We start from the raw sequence: 22,424 nt of genomic DNA on the forward strand, positions 1-22,424 counted from the left end.
ATGTGAACAATAAATATTTCTGATAACTTCTTCTTGTATGTCACTTGTGTGTCCTTACTCTAATAAACTTCGAATCCAACTATGTACCATATCACAACAGAGATCGTTCCAAAACTAGAACATAAAAGGCTGGTCTAAACATATTAGCGTTAGCTACAAACTACCCTCTAACACAGATCAGGCTTATTTTTTTTTACTGACATTACTAATCTTTCGCAAAAAAAGATAAACGCATCTTAATGGGAATTAAATTGTCGTAAAGTTTTAAGGAATGAAAATCATACAATGTAATTATTAAACCTTGTCCGGACTGTAGCACACACGCTTACACACACGCTTACACACACAAATACACTCTTACCCACACACAAGCTTATATATAAACACACTATCACACACACATAATTATACACACACATGTATATATATATATATATATATATATATATATATATATATATATATATATATATATATATATATATATATATATAAGGGGGGGCGCCAAATGGAAAGTTCGCCCCGGGCGCCGGGAAGGGTCGCTACGCCTCTGGCAGCAAGTCAGATGAACTTTCCATTTCACGGTAATTTAATATTGGTATTTAAAAAAAAAAACGATGAAAAACGTGGACTTTGGAGCATATTATTAAATGCTACTAATCTTAAGTTTAAAATAATTACAATCTACATACTTCATAATAAATATTTTTAGATGAATTATAAAAATTCCTATGCGTATACAGCTTACACGCATTACATTACATTTAATTAATCCTAAGTTAATTTGCTGTCTCTAAATATGAAAGGACTCTAATGGAATACATATTTTTATTCTTAATTGGCTGAAGAGTACTGAAGTGTATTTAAAAACTAAACTTTCTTTCTCATCTTTAGTCTAGCAACAAACAAGACAGATATAGATCTAGATCTAGATCTAGCTGATATATTATTATTATAAGAGTAAGTTGAATATTATTGAGTAATCTAGAATATTTTTTAAAAATCCTTAATTATTATCATCCGAGAAAAAAACCACCCCGCACTGGCCTATGCCAAGGCCGTTCGGTTCACAGCTTGCGGGTTTGTTTTATAATTTTATATCACGGCCCAAGCTCTCGAAGCGATTTAGATCTAGATATCTAGTTTTGAATCTTTTATTTTGATCTAAAATCTAGATCGGCACGGTTTCGTTTTCATTAATGGGGGCGAACGAGTTGACGAGAATCCTTCCATCATTATATTAAATTTAACTAGGGGCCTAATATCTATATTTATTATTACTATAGGCCTAAGGCCTAAGTATAATAAATTATTAATAAACTCTATTCTAGATCTAATCTAGGCCCTAATGCCTAAATAATAATAATATTAGGCCTAATAATATTTTATAGATTCTAGGCCTACATTGACACATTGGCCTACATACATACAAATTTGAAATTAAGGCCCAGTAATAGATCTAGATATTGGATCTAGATATCTACTTAGTACTTAGGCCTACTACTACTATTAACTATGATTGGGAATTCGAGACTAGTAATGTGAAAAGAACGTGCATTAGGCCTAAATGTTAGTAATTATTTCACATTTTAAGGAAGATATATGTTTTAAAAGTTACAAAAAATGTTTCAAACTTTCATTCATGTAGCTGTTTTTAAACAATTATATTAAAAATTTCAGTATTAAATAAAGTTTAGCAATGTTTTCATCAGATGCAACAAAGCTCGTTTACTTCAGCAGCCGTCTTGTTGAAGTTTTTTTGGTAAACTTATAGCGGGAGATTTAGGGGAAGACACTCTATTTTACAAATGGCTGCTGTTTATATAGCAAATATTGCTAGCTAACACTGCTGTTTAATTTTTGAAGTAACTTTCTGGCCTATATTGATATATTTAGCCTTTGTTTTGGTTTATTATTCCATTATCTATAATATTTGACACAAATATATCACAATTTACTTCTATTAAAGCCTTAACTATGAGACAACTTTGTCGCACATTGCTAGCCTCGGCCGATTTTTCGTACCCAAAACTCTAGATTACCAGGAATTTTTATACAAGTGTCTAAAAATTGAATCTTCTTTAAAAAAGGGGGGTGTTAGATTACTTGTAGTTAACTAAATACACACATGGCTGGCATATTTCAATGCTAAGTCTGTCTCTAACCCCAACCCTAATCCTACCATATGCCTAACCCTAACCCTAATTTTTAACCATAAAATTAGTCAAGATTACAATACTACTAACAAACCAACACAACTATTTTATGGAAGAATCTATTATCGGACATCTGTATCTAAAATCATCCCATTTTTATTTTGGTAATTCACATATACTTGTGAACTTAAATCTACTATCACAAATGCTAGATTGTGCTAAAAACAATTTACTAAAGAACAGTAAGATCAGCTAGACCTAGGACTATCATCTGACACTGTATTGTCTTTTTACAAGATTCAATAACATTCTGTTTTTTAACCTGCGCCTGCCTTTCATGTTGAAATAAAACTGTTAATTGTTATGTCAACATTGAATTGCTCAGATTAAAAAAAATCTAGCAGACCTGATATCCCTTTTTATACCTAGACAAATGATTTAGTAGACCCTTGTGGCCTACTGTTTTCAGTTTCAAAACCTGTCTTGATCGTTGTTTTTTGTTGTTATTAGTGCAAATAGCATTACTAGCTTAGGGTAAGATTTGGTGTTAAGGTTAGACTTTAGGATTAGGCTTAAGGGTAAGGGATAGTCTAAGAAAATAGGTAAAGCAAGGCACTAAGAGCTGTGTATCTTATTAGGACCCAGTCATCAGAAAATAAACAGCTTATTTCCTCTCAAAAGGAAGAGAATATTTATAATCTCATGTGAGATGATCTGAGAATATTGCGTATCTGCCAAAATTGTCCATCTGAAATTTTATTCCCTGTGACCTAACATAGATAAAATAAATAAAAAAATTAGTAAACAACGTAGCTCTGTTGGGCTGTTAAATTAAAGCGTTAAACTTGATTTATAAAGTTTCCCTTTCAAACCTGACGGTCTATGGGGCAAGTGAAGTAGAGTTCACTTGTTTCTGTGACCTCAGCATATGAAGAGATAGTGTGGTCAGCACTATGCCCAGCCGCTTTTACTTTCCCTAACCTGAGTACCCATTAGAGTTGGGTGGACTCAAGGATGGTCTACTAACTTGAACCCAGATTCGAACTCGTGACTTACGGGTTAGCAGTCCAGCTCTCTACCGCTAGACCACTCCGTCCCTTATAAACTTGATCTATAATTATTTATAATTATAGCAATATTTTAAATTATAAAAATGTCAATTTTTATTTTATTTCAGAGGGATAAATACTAACATAGTAATGGTAGACTTTATTAAGACGACTGTTAAGCATCTTAAACCACCTGTAAAAACAAAATGAAGTAAAAAAAAATTGGAAAGGAGCTCACTTATTATAAGACCTATTCAAATATTTAAAAAATTGAAAGCAACTTGAATTTTTCCCTTAATTTAGCCAGAAAATGTATGGTCATCCTCTTTTTGTTATATTTCCTCCAGTGTCGTTTAGATAATATAATAAAGGAATCATGACTACCCATGTGTACACCAGCCAGCACAACTTTTTATGTTTATATATTATATACTTTGTTTTGGCTATATAATCACAACTTTAACATTTAAATATTTAATCCTCAGTTCATTTATAAGAAGCAGTGCAACATGGGAGAGGAAACTAGTGAATTACCAGAATTTTTAAATTCTGAAGATGTTAAGCCACTTCTATCTACAGTATTTTCATCTTCTTCTAACATAAAAACAGAAGTATCATCATTTTTTACTTTCCGTGATACGAAACCAAACTTGACATTTTTAACTTCAGAGGATGTTAAAACCAATGTTATGCAAGAATTTTCATCTTCTAAAGACGCAAAGTCAGAATGTACACCATTTTCATCTTTTGATGCTGTAAAACACAATATGACATTTCTAACTTCTCAAGATGTAAAAGCAGGATTTTTAATTCATGAACATACAAAACCTGCTTTATCAGCAGTGTGTACAAGATCTGAAGATGTAAAACCAGAATTAACAACTTTATCAACTAGTGAAGATTTAAAACCAGAATTACAAACTTTATCAACTAGTGAAGATAAAAAACCAGAATTACAAGCTTTATCAACCAACAATGATATGAAACCAGATTTATGGACGAAATTTTTAGATTCCGAGGACAAACAACAAAATGGACTTGAAGAAAAGCTTAAACTCTCTGAAGATGAAACATATCTCTCTGTTGATCCTCATGTTCATCATGAACAGTTTTTTCAAAGATCTAACTTGAATAAACAAACCCAAGCAGGGGAGAGGCCACTTGAATGTGATGCTTGCAATAAAAGGTTTTCAGATAGCTCTTGGTTAATTAAACATAAAAAAGTTCATTCTGGAGATAAGCTACATGAATGTGATGATTGTCATAAAAAGTTTTCTAATAGATCTGCTCTAAGCAGCCACAAAAAAATTCATTTAATAGTTAAACATTATGAGTGTGATGTTTGTCATAAAAGGTTTTCTTTCAGTTCTGCTTTAATAATTCACAAACGTGTTCATTCAGGAGATATACCATATGAGTGTGATGTTTGTTATAAAAGGTTTTCTTTCAGTCCTGCTTTAATAATTCACAAACGTGTTCATTCAGGAAATATACCATATGAGTGTGATGTTTGTTATAAAAGGTTTTCTTTCAGTTCTGCTTTAACAATTCACAAACGTATTCATTCAGGAGAAAAACCATATGAATGTAATGTTTGTCATAAAAAGTTTTCTATCAATTCTACTTTAACAAAACACAAACGAGTTCATTCAGGAGAAAAACCATTTGAATGTGATGTTTGTCATAAAAAGTTTTCTAGCAGTTCTCATTTAACAACACACAAACGAGTTCATTCAGGAGATAAACCGTATGAATGTGATGTTTGTCATAAAAAGTTTTCTAGCAGTTCTCATTTAACAACACACAAACGAGTTCATTCAGGAGATAAACCATTTGAATGTGATGTTTGTCATAAAAAGTTTTCTAGCAGTTCTCATTTAACAACACACAAACGAGTTCATTCAGGAGATAAACCGTATGAATGTGATGTTTGTCATAAAAAGTTTTCTAGCAGTTCTCATTTAACAACACACAAACGAGTTCATTCAGGAGATAAATCGTATGAATGTGATGTTTGTCATAAAAACTTTTCTAGCAATTCTAATTTGATGGAACACAAAAAACTTCATTCAGGTGATAAACCATTTGAATGTGATGTTTGTTATAAAAGGTTTTCTTTCAGTTCTGCTTTAATAATTCACAAACGTATTCATTCAGGAGAAAAACCATATGAATGTAATGTTTGTCATAAAAAGTTTTCTATCAATTCTAATTTAACAAAACACAAACAAGTTCATTCAGGAGATAAACCATTTGAATGTGATGTTTGTCATAAAAAGTTTTCTAGCAGTTCTTATTTAACAACACACAAACGAGTTCATTCAGGAGATAAACCGTATGAATGTGATGTTTGTCATAAAAACTTTTCTAGCAGTTCTCATTTAACAACACACAAAAAACTTCATTCAGGAGATAAACCATTTGAATGTGATGTTTGTTATAAAAGGTTTTCTTTCAATTCTGTTTTAATAATTCACAAACGTATTCATTCAGGAGAAAAACCATATGAATGTAATGTTTGTCATAAAAAGTTTTCTAGCAGTTCTCATTTAACAACACACAAACGAGTTCATTCAGGAGATAAATCGTATGAATGTGATGTTTGTCATAAAAAGTTTTCTGTCCATTCTAATTTGATGGAACACAAAAAACTTCATTCAGGAGATAAACCATTTGAATGTGATGTTTGTTATAAAAGGTTTTCTTTCAGTTCTGCTTTAATAATTCACAAATGTTTTCATTAAGGAGAAAAACCATATGAATGTAATGTTCGTCATAAAAAGTTTTCTAGTAATTCTGTTTTAACAAAACACAGAGTTCATTCAGGAGATATACCTTATGAATGTGATGTTTGTCATAAAAGGTTTTCTGACAGTTTTAGTTTACGTAGGCACAAATAAATTCATACTGGAAATAAATTTTATAAATCTATTGTTTGTCATGACAACTTTGCCCAGAATAGTGGTTATTAATATGTTGTATTATTTAAATTGTTGAAGCATCAATGGAACAAACATTCTAATTTTTAACTCATTCACATTCTGTATATATAAATAAAAAGATAATGTTTAAGTTCTACTTCTAGGTTACTTATATATATCTATGTATATATACAAATATTGCAAAAGGTTCATTGCATAAATTTTAATGTAATTAAAAGGTTAGAGTTAGAGAAGATTGTTCTTAATAAATTATAATAGTAAAATTACCCATTTTCGACCATCCTTGCAGCTAAACATATAGTTGATCTTTTTCTTTGGTCTCAGCGGGGTCATTCCCTGACACAACTATCAGTTTCTAATGCTTGAAATAGTAAATCCACATACAAGTTATAAATTTAAACGCAAGAAGACTAAACCTGCAACGGTTATGTTTTGACATTTTGGTATTGTATTTTTAGCATAATTTATGCTTTGTTTTGTTCATTTTTTTTTAAAAACACTTTAATGAAACAATTTCTGTAGTCATTTGCTGTGGGACTGTAACATTAAATTAAAAATCACTAACAAAATGTATCAATTTTTTATATTTTTTTTTACTAAAAACTTGTATTCTTACATTAATTCCAATACGACCTCTGTGTGTTGAATGCTGGGGTTTATTTGAGCTTTTTCTGATGATTTAATGCCTTAACATACCAGGTAGTTGAGGTCAGTGTCAGACAACAAAGGCTTGTTCGGCATGAGATGCAAAGTTAACATTTGACTTTTCAAACTGTTTAGATATTTTTCTGCTACTTATTAGTAAAAATTTTTTTTTTAAATATGTTAAATGTTATCCTTATTCAACGTCATTCAAATGCAAAAATATATGCAGTGTCTTTCTAATCATGGGTACTGTAAACCATTTAAAAAAACTTATATGAATATATTCAATAGCACATTTTACACCACATTGTCACACCCTACATACACATGTTCAAATGACTTATGCACATGTATTAACAGAATTTTTTTTTTCATTAAGATGTTTTAATGAGCTTTTTGTATAATAATGCACTTAAAAATAAATAACATGCAGTATTTTAAATATGTTTTAGTTACCACATTTCACTTGATCATTCACGCTAATTATGTAATTTTTTTTTCCCAACACCACAACAAAGTAATAAAAAGTCAATTAACACTATAAGTTTGAAAATTGAAATTAATTTGTATATCATTAATTTAGACGAAGAGCACCGGGGATCGTCTATTCTCCTTAGGGGGCGCCAAAATGGGTTGGAAAAATAAATTGAAAGCTTGAGGGGGGTGCAGATCGAAAGTTTGGGGGGGGGGGTGCAAATTGCAATGTGTAGGGTGGGGGGTGCAAATCGAAATCTTGAGTGGGTGCTAATCGAAAGTTTTTCCCCGGGCGCCGGGAAGGGTCGCTAGGCCTCTGATTACGGGGTATGGCGGCATGGTAGTTCAGTTCCTGGGTCGAGTCGGTATAGCTTATGGTTGCTAAACCGAAAAGTCTCGAGTTCAAACCCTCGGGTAGATGAGGCTCGTTAGCTGAGGACAGCCACTCTTCTAGGAGAGACAACTCCAAAATCAAACAATTGCTGCCTTGTAGTTTGTGTTGGTTGGACAAAGGCTAAGGAAGCAAATCCAAAAAGAAAAGCAGGCTGAAATCGAAGTCAATGGCCTCAATTTCGCAAAACCAGTTGACACGTAATCCTTAATTGTGATGGAAGCATGGTCGAGTCGGCAAAGCTCATGGTTGATAAATTCGAAAAAAGTCTCGAGTTCAAACCCTCTGGCAGATAAGGCTCGTTCCTCCCAACGCTAAAAGTTAAGAACGAAGAAGAAAATGAGGGGGGGGGGGGGGGTGTGCAAATCGAAATCTTGAGGGGGGGGGGGGGTGCAAATTGAAATTTTTTCCCCGGGCGCCGGGAAGGGTCACTACGCCTATGATTGCGGGGTCTGGCGGCATGGTAGTTCCGTTCCTGGGTTAACTACAATTACTTCACGGGGAAGGGAGATACACATTGTAACAACTAAAGTAAATAGGGCTATCTTGAACTCACTGTGACCCCAAGTAGGCCCACGCGTTCATACAGCATGGTTTATTGTTGGGTTTTTTTTTTTTTGGGGGGGGGGGGGGGTGGAGATAAAATGACGTCATCAGCCATTTCAAAGGGGTCGTCCATAAATGACATCACACTCATTGTGTCGGTTTGTGATAAGGAGGAGAGGATCCCGATCGTGTGACGTTACACTTTTGCATTATAAAAAAGGCATTATAAAAAAAAACGAATTTTAGCCGTTATTTCGCGTTTTAGAAAACTTTTAATAAATTGTTATAGTAATTGATTCAAATTCTCCATGTTGGCTGATTTTTAAGAAAAATTCAATTGCAATTTTGAGGGGGTTGTGGGCTGAGGTGCGACGTCATTTTAGGGGGAAGTCTGGCTTTTTATTTAAATATAATATCAATATAAATGTAGGCATCATGTGCGAGCAAGATTTCCAATATAAACAGCGGCCATCTGTAAAATAGAGTGGTTTCCCTTGAATCTCAAGCAAAAATGTTACAAAATAAACCGGGAGTGATCTCCCCTAAACTTTCTCGAATATTCTTATATAACTTGGAATATAGACATGATTTTTAATTACTTAAACTTTTAAAAATAGAATAGAATCTCATACAAAAAATATTATTAATACTTTATAAATTTACATGCGTTTTTGTGAGAAATCGGAAATAGCGTAAATTAGTACTTCCGGTCAACGGAAATTACTCAAAATTTGACAGAAGGTAGAGAATTAGATCTTTTACTTACATGTGAAATTTCATTTGTCTATCTGAAATAGTACTCAAGTTATAGGCTTTTGAAAAATTCTAAGTAGAAAAAGTACCACTTCCGGTTATCGGGAAGTTGATCAGGATCTACGATTTAGATAAATTACTTATATATGAAATTTCATCAACCTAGCTGTAAAGGTACTCAAGTTATCGTGTTTACACACAGACAGACAGACACACACACACACAGACACACAGACATACGGACAAGATTGCAAAATTACGTTTTTCTGTATCAGTGAGGTGTAAAACGTCGAGATTTGTAAAAATCTCGATTTTTTTTTGCACGATTACAAGACTTTATACTTCGTATATACGAGAAAGTAAAAAAGGCAGGGATACCCGTTTTTTGCATACACACCGTTTTATTCCTAACTCATGTCTATCCATTTGCCTAAACTCATTGCTATTACTAACTCTTGACAGACCAGATAGTCTTGACAGGGACAATTCTCTTCCCTCGCGTGCATACACACATTTACAAACAAAGACAGCGCTCTTTTTCACTTTACAAGTAGAGCATTCTTTACTTTAGTTTTTTTTTTTTTTTTTTTTTTTTTACATTTTCCACATAGAACCCCACTATTAACTTTGGGAAGAAAGTTTACACTTTTTCGGTCGAAGGCTGAGAACTAATTTTTTTTAACTTCCTTTTTACTTCCTTTACTACAAAATAGATAGAACGGAAGAAACGAGATCTATTTTTAGCCACCACGTGATAAAACATTTATAGCTTTTTTTTTTTTTTCCTCGGCAAGAAAGAAACAAGGACTATGCCGCGCTACTGGGGTCAAGGGCTATAACCCACATTTGTTAACTCGATGTACTGATGAGATAGTTTGTTTGGGTTTTGTACCCACTTGCAAGAGAGCAGTTTTCGCTCTTTGTCGACCTGTTTATGTCAAGTTCATTTTAATGGCATGGGTTTAAGCTGTTAACTGCATAGAGGGAAAAAAAGTAAAAAAAAAAAAAAAACAGGAAAAAATTTGGGAATTACCCATTTTTTATGCGACGAGTAGCACAGCATAGCCGCCCGGAATTTTTTTTTAATTAAAAAAAATGTGAGTTCACAGACGCGAATCATGTAAAGTATTTCTGTGAGTTATGAGATTTTTTTTTTTTTTTGTGCGAGTTGCGGTTACAGAAAATAATTGTATACGCCATTTTATTGAAGATTTGTGTGTATGTCCAGAGCGTAGCGACCCTTCCCGGCGCCCGGGGACAAACTTTCGATATCCACCCCTCTCTAACTTGTGATTTGCACCACCCCCTCAAACTTTCGATTCGCAACCCCTCTTCGAACTTTTGATTTGCACCCCCCCCCCCCCTTTAAACTTTCAATTTGTTTTTCCTACCCATTTTGGCGCCCCCCCCCCCCCCTAAGGTCGGCGCCCGAGGACTTAACTATTTGTTAGCAAAAATAGCAAAATCAATTTATATGTTGGTTGTGTGATTTCTTAAATGTCTGTAACATATCACTTTTTTGCATTCTGTTCAAGCGTTTTTTTTATTTTATAATCTTATTGAGTGACATTTTATGTTGGTTGTTGGTTGTTTTTATGCTGGTATTTTGTGATTTATTAAGGATTTTTCAATGTTTATTCTGTATTCAATTTGAACAATATTGTATTTATGTAATATGTCGTCGTTTAGTGTCAGTCACCCAGTGCTAAAGATATGTAATATTGATACATAAATCGTTTAGTATGTATTTAGATATCTTTGATTAGTAGTTTAGTTTTGTGAGCTGAATCCTGCTATTTGAATGACGCAAACGAATTAAAACAAAGAATTAAATCACTATACATTTATATCTGTGGGTTTGGTTAGAGTTTTGGTGTTAAATTTTGTTACACAATTTTGACACGTTTCCAGAGCAGCGAGTTTTTTTTTCACGTTTTCCAGATAAAAAAATATTTCTGTGACGACGCGAGAATAATAGCATCTACATAATTTTTTTTTGCAATTAGATAGTATGCCAGTTTTATATTTTGCCTCTAAGGAAGCTGACTCCAAGTAGACTACGCAAAATACGTGACGGCAATGATAGTATTGATATAGTTTTAACTTTATTCGCATATGTACACGAATATACATTTCAACATATACGTATATATATATATATATATATATATATATATATATATATATATATATATATATATATATATATATATATATATATATTTTTTTTTTTTTTTTAAATTAATTAATTTCTATATATATAACATACATACATGTACATGTATTAGTTTAAGTAAGATCATCTCGTACCCTACAAGGGCAATAACCTAGAAAAAGAGACAAGCTGCACAATGTATCATATAATCCACCTTTTAAAATAGATGAGAATATTTGATCATGCAATCCTAATGTATAATTTTATTTTTCTAATAAACTTGTTTAAACCTTAGATTTTTGAAAAAGCTACCTATTTATGCACTCTCATATTTAAAAAAAGAAACGAAACAGCATTTTAAAATATTTTTATATTATATATGCATTACTATAATATTGTTATTTATTTATCAGTAATCCATTTACCAACAACATCTCGTGTATGTCACATTTATGAAAACGATAAACATGACAGTCGTATTGGAATAGCAGTTTTGAAACTCATTATGAATGCTCCATCGACTTTTGAGTCATTTCTTCTGTTTGAAGGAGAAAAAAAATCTACATAGAGAAAGACACTAAAGTCCCCAATGCAGCCATCTTCACTGTCAACAAAGAAGACGACACTCTTGGAAATGTAATCACCACTCAGCTGTTAAAAGACCCCCAAGTTTTGTTTGCTGGCTACAAGATCCCTCACCCCTTGGAGCACAAGTTTGTCCTGAGGATCCAGACCACACCTGACTACACCTCACAGGAAGCTATCACAAACGCCATCACTGATCTCATATCTGACACCACAAATGCCATCACTGATCTGATCTCTGACACCACAAATGCCATCACTGATCTCTGACACCACAAACGCCATCACTGATCTGATCTCTGACACCACAAATGCCATCACTGATCTCTGACACCACAAATGCCATCACTGATCTCTGACACCACAAATGCCATCACTGATCTCTGACACCACAAATGCCATCACTGATCTGATCTCTGACACCACAAATGCCATCACTGATCTCTGACACCACAAATGCCATCACTGATCTGATCTCTGACACCACAAATGCCATCACTGATCTCTGACACCACAAATGCCATCACTGATCTGATCTCTGACACCACAAACGCCATCACTGATCTCTGACACCACAAACGCCATCACTGATCTCTGACACCACAAATGCCATCACTGATCTCTGACACCACAAACGCCATCACTGATCTGATCTCTGACACCACAAACGCCATCACTGATCTCTGACACCACAAACGCCATCACTGATCTGATCTCTGACACCACAAACGCCATCACTGATCTGATCTCTGATACCACAAACGCCATCACTGATCTGATCTCTGACACCACAAATGCCATCACTGATCTGATCTCTGACACCACAAATGCCATCACTGATCTGATCTCTGACACCACAAACGCCATCACTGATCTGATCGCTGACATCACAAACGCCATCACTGATCTCTGACACCACAAATGCCATCACTGATCTGATCTCTGACACCACAAATGCCATCACTGATCTGATCTCTGACACCACAAACGCCATCACTGATCTGATCTCTGACACCACAAATGCCATCACTGATCTGATCTCTGACACCACAAACGCCATCACTGATCTCTGACACCACAAACGCCATCACTGATCTGATCTCTGACACCACAAACGCCATCACTGATCTGATCTCTGAAATTTCCCTCTTGAAAGAAAGATTCAAGGATGCTGTCAGAGACAAGCAAGAAGGATCCCCTGTCTAGACAATTCCATATTTTTAAACCACCGTTATCACTCATTCATTCACCATTGCTGTTCCTGTACATAACACATTTCATATCGTACTTCATGACATTTTTTTCACTTATCATGAAAACCTGTTGGATATAAAATGTTTTGAGAATAAATATTTTTAGTTATGGTAAAAAAAAATTAAAAAAAAAGTAAGTCACATTTATAAGTTAGATAATAAAACTTCTGAAGAAACCATTTCATTGCCAACAAGACAAATTTATTTGTCACACATGAAAAATCTGAATTAAAGTTTTTCTGTAGCTGGCATTTAACACTAGATACACCAAGAAATTACTACAACAGCAGAGTGTGGTACACACATACGACACCTCCCACATCAACACCTCCAAATTCTCATAACCCCCGACCCCCAGACTTGGCAGAAGGTTATGCGCAGCCGTCACCATAAATTTTGGGATGTTGCACACGGTTAAAATAATGGCCAAAAGCACCACTACTTTGGCCAGCTTTCTTTCCCGTGTTGAGAGATTATCCTCAAAACTGCGGGGTGGTTTTGTTTTACTTTGCGTAGAAATATTAACCCGATCGATGCGCACCGCGGTGCGAATTTTAGAAGAAGATTTGAGTGCGTAGATCATCCAAAACGTACAGACGATGATGATGGCTTGTGATGTTGCAGACAGACACACCCCAGCGATCAGGTCTGCGATGAATACACAAAGGACACATTCTTGTTGGTACACAATTTTTAATTGTGTTGCGTACACTACGGTTGCATTAATTCCCGTTCCTATAATAGGGAACATAACGAGTTGTAATGGTGTAAACATGAAGACAGGTAGATGGATACCTATATGCAAGAAATAAATTATCAAAATCATGAAAACGCATCGTGTTGTTGTGAATACTTGTTTAACTCTAAAAGGGGAGATAACGCAAAAACATCGCTCGGCTGATATAACCGCGGTTATCCAGCATGAGATTAAATACGCGATATACCTCATCCAGCTGAAATAGAAAGCGCCGATGGTGTACGGGTCGACAGGGCTGTTGGGGTAGACGATGTTGACCAAGTAGCAGAAACAGCTGGACAGCTGTAGGGCGGACACCGTGAGATCGGTGAAGGACAGGGTCCAAAGTCCAACGCTCATGCTGTCCTTGAGACCCAGTTTGAAGAACACGAAGACGTTGACGCTGTTGGTCAAGACGCCGGTTATCGCAATGACGCCGTGGACGCTGATGGTTAGCGAAATGAACAGGTACTCCATCACCTCATCGGAAACTATTTCCTCTTTTCCGCCGTCGAGTACTTCCACATTTACGACACCACCTCCAACGATTTCCGTCATATTCGCGGTTGATATTATTTCTTCAGAAACCGCCATATTCATTTGAAAATATTATCTTTTTTCTTTTAACGAAAATTAATTTAACAAATTGCAGCAGAAAAAAATCTTTAGGACAGCGAAACAAGCGAATATGAATATACACCGATCTGTCGGTAACAAAGCGAATCTAGGAAATTATTCAGTTAGTTTTATTATCAAAGTATGTAAGTAGACTATGTAGAAATATCAGTCTATTAGAGTTACTTGTTTAGGATTACTCACATTAAACTACACGATCCGCCGAGAAAGACGTACTCTTGATAGATACAGATCAAAACCCAACGGGTAGTAATTACCAGAAGTAATGTGCAAGCGTGAATTAACTTACATACAATTATTTTTTAATTACCCATTTCAAGTGCGTTTACTGTCGCGTTATATAATTATTGGCAAATATAATACGTAGTTAATATAATTTCTGTCATCGTGTTTGAATAATTATCTTCAAGAACGGCTTTATTAAATGTATATTTTAATTCTCTTAAAGTTGTAGTAAGGCGTAATTTTACTAGAAAAATAATAGAGTTATCCGAAGCAAAGATAAGAATAATAGTTTATAACTATTCTAGTAATTACATCTAACAACTAAAATTAAAAAGTAACAATTAGTCACTTCAGGTCATTAAAAAAAATAGAAAATAAAATAATTGACGAAAATTATAAATGAGAGTCATTTGATATTTTAGAAACAATGTTTCGTTATTCTCTGAGATATAGTTTTTTTTTAAAAAAAGACTAAATAAGATGACATAACTGCGTGTGTATTTAATATTTAAGAACCCTCTATTTGGTTACTCTTTAAAGCTGGAACTATACCAAGAGAATTAAGATAATTATCGTTACGTTTATCAGCAATTAGAATAATTGTTCCGCCATTGTTACACTCAGGTTTTTGTTTTACTGATAACTATATGATGGGATACAGTAAGGAAAAAAATGCGCAATGGGAAATGAAGCACAAAACAGTGCGCAGGCGGAAATTTTCCTTAAAAAATCGATCATTTATAGACGTTTGCTAAATATGTCCAATTGTACATAGGGACAAAAACCATTTTTCCACAAACTATTACCAAACGGAAGTGTATTAGTGTTGTAAGTTTGTATCTGCGCATTCGATTGTGTTTGCATAGTTTTCAGTTGCGCATTTTTCCGTTGCGCATTTATTTCTGGGAATCACAGAATCACACGCTTATGCTTCAGATGTTAATTAAACTGATAATGTATCGTTCATCATAGCTTTTCTATTACTATTGCAATTTAAGTATGCTTTTTTTTTTGTTACTAAATAAAACAGGTCAAAATTATTCAATCCTGTATTTATTTATGTTCGTTGTGTTATATATGTTATGTTGCATTCTTCTACACGTAGTAATAAATAAATGATTTTACATGTATTATGTTTTACATATAATAAAGAGATATAGATCAGTAACATAACCGCAGATGAAGTAGAGTTCGTCTGTGTAAATGAATAGATAATTTGCTGAGCTATATGTATCATCGATCTCACTTTTCTCGACTCGAGACAGGTACCCATTACAGCTGGGTGAGCTCAGTGAGCTCTACAGCATTGAGAGATTGACATTGTGAGATCTACGTTCCATTGAGCAGCCACACATACATATAATCCTTGCGGTGAAGGAGTGTTACATTTTTTTATACTTATGTATGTTTTCAAAGATATTTAAAAGGCTATTAAACAGTCATGAAAATTTCAAGATGGTCGAGCATCATGGCTAGACTGGGTCGTCGGACATCGGACAAAAATCCCTGTTGGATGCCGAGAAAAAATAGGGCTTGTAAGTAGGTCACAACTTCTCGTTCCCGCACTATGCAGCTAGTAGATTCCGAGACCGTACACTTACAAGCCCTATTCCCAGTGGGCTGCCAGGACCGTTGCTGCATTTGGCATATAAGTGCTCTCTAGATCTAAATTATCCCGTAACCCTTATGTCTATGGTTAAGTGTCGCGGTGCCCAACCCTCTCCATGCCTAACCACAGCCGGATGCCTCCATCTAGATGACTCGCCTATAACTCCCTATAACTACATGGGATTTGGTGTCACCCCCACAAATGATTCTGTCACCACCGCCTTGTGGCACTACAAGCGGGGTAACCTGAGGTGTGTGCACAGCCAAAATGTTTTCATAAAAAGCGTTTTAATAACAATCTTTTATGTAATAATGCACCAAAAAGTAGAAAATAAATTTTACTATTTAAATAACTATAAAGAAAAGCATGGGCCATTTTAGTATCTATTGGATACCTTTACTAATATTTAGGAACAGACCTTTTCTTTATAGTAATTTAAATAGTAGTGTATAATTTATTTTCTATTTTTTAGTGCATTATTACATAAAAGCTAGTTATTAAAACGGTTTTTATGAATTTTTTTTAGTACTTTACATGTTTTTATTTACAATAGAGTTACATGACTATAATCCATTGCGCGCATATTGAACGTGATGATGCGTGTGTATAGAACTGCCTACTAATTTGGTTGAAATTAGAATTAATTCATAAAAAATTAAGACGCATTTAATGTCACGATGCATTGTCTTCATGTCTTGACCCACGTACCAATTACGAACTATATCTGTCAGTTAGAAGTGCCTGCAATTTCGCAGGGCACTTCGACCTAGACAGACAGACAGACAGAGGAAGTGAGTTAAATAAAAGCTTGTAAAAATAATTAGAATATAGTTTCCACTTTGTCGCCCACGATCTATCGCTAGTTAACGATCTTCTAATGAAACGACTTCACCGTCCATTTATCCATTAGGGAAATTTGTAAACAGCGTGTGTTAATGTGTTGAAGAAGTTTGATGGTAAATTTTTATGAAAACATATACCAACACATTAAACAATTGATGTTTCATTTTTTTATTACATTTTCAAACAGAAAAAAACATTTATCGGGATTGGCAAAACAGAATGTTAAAATAATAGTGAGAGGGTCGTATTTTAGTTAATCAGTAGATTGAGGATATTTTTTTTTATGATAAGAATTAAAATTTGGGATGTGTCAAAGGCTAATTTGCGGATATGCAATAATCAGAACCGGCAAAACGAGTCCGTCTGAAAAACATGATCAAAATTAAAAGTTTATAAACACTTTTAAGATAAATTTTCGTAAATGTTTCTTTATGTGTTTTATATATATATATATATATATATATATATATATATATATATATATATATATATATATATATATATATATATATATATATATATATATATATATATATATATATATATATATATATATTTATATATACTGTAGATGTAGATGTAGATGTAGATGTAGATGTAGATGTAGATGTAGATGTAGATGTAGATGTAGATGTAGATGTAGATGTAGATGTAGATGTAGATGTAGATGTAGATGTAGATGTAGATGTAGATGTAGATGTAGATGTAGATGTAGATGTAGATGTAGATGTAGATGTAGATGTAGATGTAGATGTAGATGTAGATGTAGATGTAGATGTAGATGTAGATGTAGATGTAGATGTAGATGTAGATGTAGATGTAGATGTAGATGTAGATGTAGATGTAGATGTAGATGTAGATGTAGATGTAGATGTAGATGTAGATGTAGATGTAGATGTAGATGTAGATGTAGATGTAGATGTAGATGTAGATGTAGATGTAGATGTAGATGTAGATGTAGATGTCGTATCAATTAATATACTAAACATAATGTATGCATGTATTTATTTGCGTTTAATATTGACTGCACATAGAATTTAAGTCGGTGAACTGAGTATTTAAAAAAAAATTAAAACATGATTTTAAACATATTATTATATTATTCATTGTGAACGTTTTGAGAAAAAAAATCAAATGTATTCATAGAAATTTGCAATTCAGTTGTATAATTGTAGAAAAAGAAAATTACTCTATATTAAAATACAAAAATCACAACTTACTGGCATTTCATCCCACTGGGGCAAGCATTTGGATTATTATAACATAAGATTCTTTCGCTTCTATTACATCTAAATATAGAAATATAGAATTACAATACTAATGAATAAGCTCATGTGTTATTAATATTGGTGCTATTATTTAATATATTGTGTTCTAATATAATTAATTTAACAATGAATAGTAAAATGAAGCGAAAACGAAATTGATACAAAAATATTTGGATGAAATTTTGATTGTCGATATAATATTATATTGTTCAACAAAAAGCTTGAAAATTCTATGTAATAATTCAATTTTTTGAAATTTTAAAAAATATTGCAAGCAATAAAATTATCGTTACATGACAGTGTGTAAAAATTAAAGATCTTTAAGAACATCAATTACACTCGTTTTCATACTTTTGTGTTGAATATAAGCAGATGATGACAAGCAAATTGCCAGAAAGACTAAAACAAAGAGAGTCGCCACAATTGTTTTCTTTGATAAAATACACAATAGTAGTCGATGGGGTATAGCCTATTAAATTTATATTAAATAACATAACATCGACTGTCACCATAACACCCTCACTCTACTGATCCAAATTAAAAATATAAGTGTTCGCTAAATTACTATTGTAGTACTATTCAGAGGCGTCGCGAGAAGGGGAGGGGGGCGGACCGCACCGGTGACACCATTTAGGGGGTAACACCAAGGCAAAAAAGAGCAACACACACATATATATATATATATATATATATATATATATATATATATATATATATATATATATATATATATATTTATATATATATATATATATACGTATATATAAAAGATCATTCAGTTAAATAAATGAATAATTAGAGTTAAAAAGTAATTTAATTAAGAGCAAAAGTGACAAATCCAGAAAGAGGTGTGTGTGGAGGGGGGTGGGGGGGGTGACATCATGACGTAATACTGCTAACTATATAGAAAACTATACTACATTCAGCTGTATTTATAACCAACTATTGATCAACACCGTTAGTATTATCTATGCAAAGTTTAAAGCTATCGCCTAATGGAGGGGGGGGGGGGGTTGGCACCAACTAAACGTTGCCTGAGGAAAAATGTTTTCATGTCTGGGGGGGGGGGGGGGATGACACCAAATTTAATAATTTACTACAACTTGATTTAATAACTGTTAGAGTAAGGAATCTAAATAATTTTTCAAGGTGGATTAATATATGTAATATTTGCACACATTGATCAATGGAATTGTTATACAATTAGCATATAGTAATTATTTGTTTGAATATTTCTAGCCTTAATAAAACTTAAAGTTTTTTTGTACGTAATTCGCAAATGTTATAAAATATTGTGATGTAGATGTTTATATAAAGTGGATGTGAGAGTGGCCTCGCCTTGAAAATAGTGTGCGAGCGTGAAAAAGAAGTGTGTGAACGGTGTGTGTAAGCGGTGTGTTGTGTAGCGTCAACTTAGCGTAGCATGTTGTCACATTCTCTCTGTGTCAATGTTCACCGTTTCTCTTGTAATTGTTGGAAATTACAAATGACTGTTGCAATTTCACTCCGTGGATTCTGTTTTTATTTATGTTACACCTGGCCCCACCAGAAATAATCGAAAAGCTGAGGGTAAAAATATTCAATGTCGGTTGAAAAACATGTTTTATGGCAACAACCTTTTGGAACCTGCTTTCAATGCAACACTTTTAATTTCTGGTGTATACACACTTACGCATTGGCATAGGCAACCATAAGGAGAATAAGGAAAAACCAAAGCTTCATTTCTTGTTGGAATGAGGCTGAAACAAATCAAATTTGTAATTTTAAGAAAGCTGTTTAAAGATAGCGTTGTGTTGACAACTAATCGACGAAATTGAACTCATCTATTCGTCTTTTTTTTAACAAGCCTTTCGGTAGAACATTAGAAATTTGTCTTTTTTTTTTAATAACTTATTATCTCTTGCCGTCATCCGTCATCTTCAGTTTCTTAATTTGCTAAATTGTAGAATTCTACTAGTATACGAAACACGAAGTAGCTTGGGCTAACCCACACTTACAAGTATAATTGAATGGCTGTGGCAAAACCCAATTCTGCACTACCCCCCCCCCCCCCTAAACCCAATATAATAAAACCCTAATACTAATAAATTGTCTTAGGTATAATTATAGCGTTACTCTTATATTCAGTTTCAAATTTAAAGTAACACGCTTTACGTTATCCAATACGTAACATTCCTTTTAAGACGGTCCATGGGGCAAGTGAAGTAAAATTAACTTGTTTCTGCAGCCTCGGCATATAAACATATGAAAGGTCGGTGTGGTCATCACTATGCATATGAACATATGAAGGGTCGGCGTGATGATCACTATGCCCAGCCGACTTTACTTTCCCATTCGAATCCGGGTTCAAGTCAGTAGACCGTTCCTGAGTCCACCCAACTCTGATGGGTACCTAACTCATGTTAGGGAGAGTAAAGGCGGCTGGGCATAGTGCTGACCACACTATCTCTTCATTTGCCGAGGTCACAGAAACAAGTGAACTCTACTTCACTTGCCCCATAGACCTTCAGGTTTGAAAGGTGAACTTTAATTATTTTTTACGACAGGGATACCCATCCGAGCTGGGTGGAATCAGGGACGGTCTACTGACTTAAACCTAAAGCTTTCGGGTTAGCAGTCAATGGAATCGCTAGGCCACGCAGCCCCATTGAGAGAGAGAGAGAGAGAGAGAGAGAGAGAGAGAGAGAGAGAGAGACAATAGGGCTGGTAAGTAGGTCACCAACCAGTTCTACGGCTCAATAAAACCTGCATGAGCCATAGCACTGGTTGGTGACCAACTTACCAGCCCTATTAAGCATAAACACACCATAACATTAGAAAATGGGGCAATGGCTGCCAGGCTTACGTGGGTGTAAATAAAGAGAGACGCTCAATACTGGGTCCGATGGAGAGGTGTGGTTGCAGCCCTTTGTACCTCAGGGTTAACAAAGGAACAAGTCAATACTTCATAACATATAAAAAAGCATACACTGGAATTGCTAAGTAAGTATAAACATCAACAACCATTTAGATGAGGCTCACATTTTTTTTTAAATTAAAGTAATCTACGAATGAAAACATTTTTTTTTAAATACAATCACATTAAGCAGAAAGCATTGTAGTAATCGTGTTGCAGTTATAATCTAACTATCTATATATTTCCGAGAAGTATACATACAACACAAAATATACACAGGCACACCTGTTCACGTTGAAGAATGTGTTGGCGTTTGTTTGATAAGTGAATGGTTTATATAGATTGCATGGTTGTAATTCGATAGGCCCCATTCTAATAGGACTTTAACGAGACCTGACGCCGACATAGATAAAACAGCTTAATGCATTTACATCAGATCAAAACGCTGTAACGGGAGAGATTTAAAAACAAAAGTATCATTATATCGCTTTACTTGAGGCTCAAAAGAACATACAACATAAAAAGCTGATACATTAACATAACATATTAGTTTAAATCAGTTCATGGGAATATACAACATAAAAAATTGGTACATTATCATATTTGTATTCGTTTATATCCAGTAAGCTAGTAGATTTTATATTTGTAATATAAGAAAAAATCATTTTCGACATTATGATTGGACCCATAAGGATAGGGGTTTTCGTTTTTGACTACTATCACCATCTGTTGTACATCTTATTTTTGTTGAATATATTGTAAATGTTGTATATGTTGTGTATGTTGTATATGTTGTATATGATGTATATGTTGTATATGTTGTATATGTTGTATATGTTGTATATGTTGTATATGTTGTATATGTTGTATATGTTGTATATGTTGTATATGTTGTATATGTTGTATATGTTGTATATGTTGTATATGTTGTATATGTTGTATATGTTGTATATGTTGTATATGTTGTATATGTTGTATATGTTGTATATGTTGTATATGTTGTATATGTTGTATATGTTGTATATGTTGTATATGTTGTATATGTTGTATATGTTGTATATGTTGTATATGTTGTATATGTTGTATATGTTGTATATGTTGCATATGTTGTATATGTTGCATATGTTGCATATGTTACATATGTTGCATATGTTGCATATGTTGCATATGTTGCATATGTTGCATATGTTGCATATGTTGTATATGTTGTATATGTTGTATATGTTGTATATGTTGTATATGTTGTATATGTTGTATATGTT

At 33.7% G+C, this 22,424-nt stretch overlaps 2 protein-coding genes and 1 long non-coding RNA gene across 5 annotated transcripts; 2 read left to right on the forward strand and 1 right to left on the reverse strand.

Annotated features, from left to right (window-relative positions):
* The first annotated feature begins 3,738 nt into the window (after window positions 1–3,738).
* Window positions 3,739–7,300, forward strand: LOC131928403 (zinc finger protein 345-like). Its single transcript, XM_059284435.1, has one exon. It carries the CDS (start codon window positions 3,895–3,897, stop codon window positions 5,947–5,949), a length of 2,055 nt encoding a protein of 684 aa, XP_059140418.1. The 5' UTR covers window positions 3,739–3,894; the 3' UTR covers window positions 5,950–7,300.
* Window positions 7,301–10,967: 3,667 nt separating this feature from the next.
* LOC131928176 (DNA-directed RNA polymerase II subunit RPB11-a-like) lies at window positions 10,968–11,966 on the forward strand. Its single transcript, XM_059284121.1, has 2 exons — window positions 10,968–11,008; window positions 11,660–11,966. Exons 1-2 carry the CDS (start codon window positions 10,968–10,970, stop codon window positions 11,964–11,966), a joined length of 348 nt encoding a protein of 115 aa, XP_059140104.1.
* Window positions 11,967–17,156: 5,190 nt separating this feature from the next.
* LOC131928411 (uncharacterized) lies at window positions 17,157–21,478 on the reverse strand. Of its 3 annotated transcripts, none has more exons than XR_009383777.1 (5): window positions 21,448–21,478; window positions 21,112–21,172; window positions 19,939–20,005; window positions 18,219–18,287; window positions 17,157–17,361 (listed from the first exon to the last, which is right to left on the reverse strand). It is a non-coding gene; the product is annotated as an uncharacterized LOC131928411 (long non-coding RNA). The 3 variants fall into 3 exon arrangements; XR_009383774.1 differs by having other exon boundaries at window positions 21,112–21,180; window positions 21,448–21,473; XR_009383776.1 differs by having other exon boundaries at window positions 21,112–21,180; window positions 21,424–21,462.
* Window positions 21,479–22,424: the final 946 nt, after the last annotated feature.

This window comes from Physella acuta, unplaced genomic scaffold (assembly GCF_028476545.2).
Source record: "Physella acuta isolate Inbredline_101_S28 unplaced genomic scaffold, ASM2847654v3 ptg000090l, whole genome shotgun sequence".
NCBI lineage: Eukaryota > Metazoa > Mollusca > Gastropoda > Physidae > Physella > Physella acuta.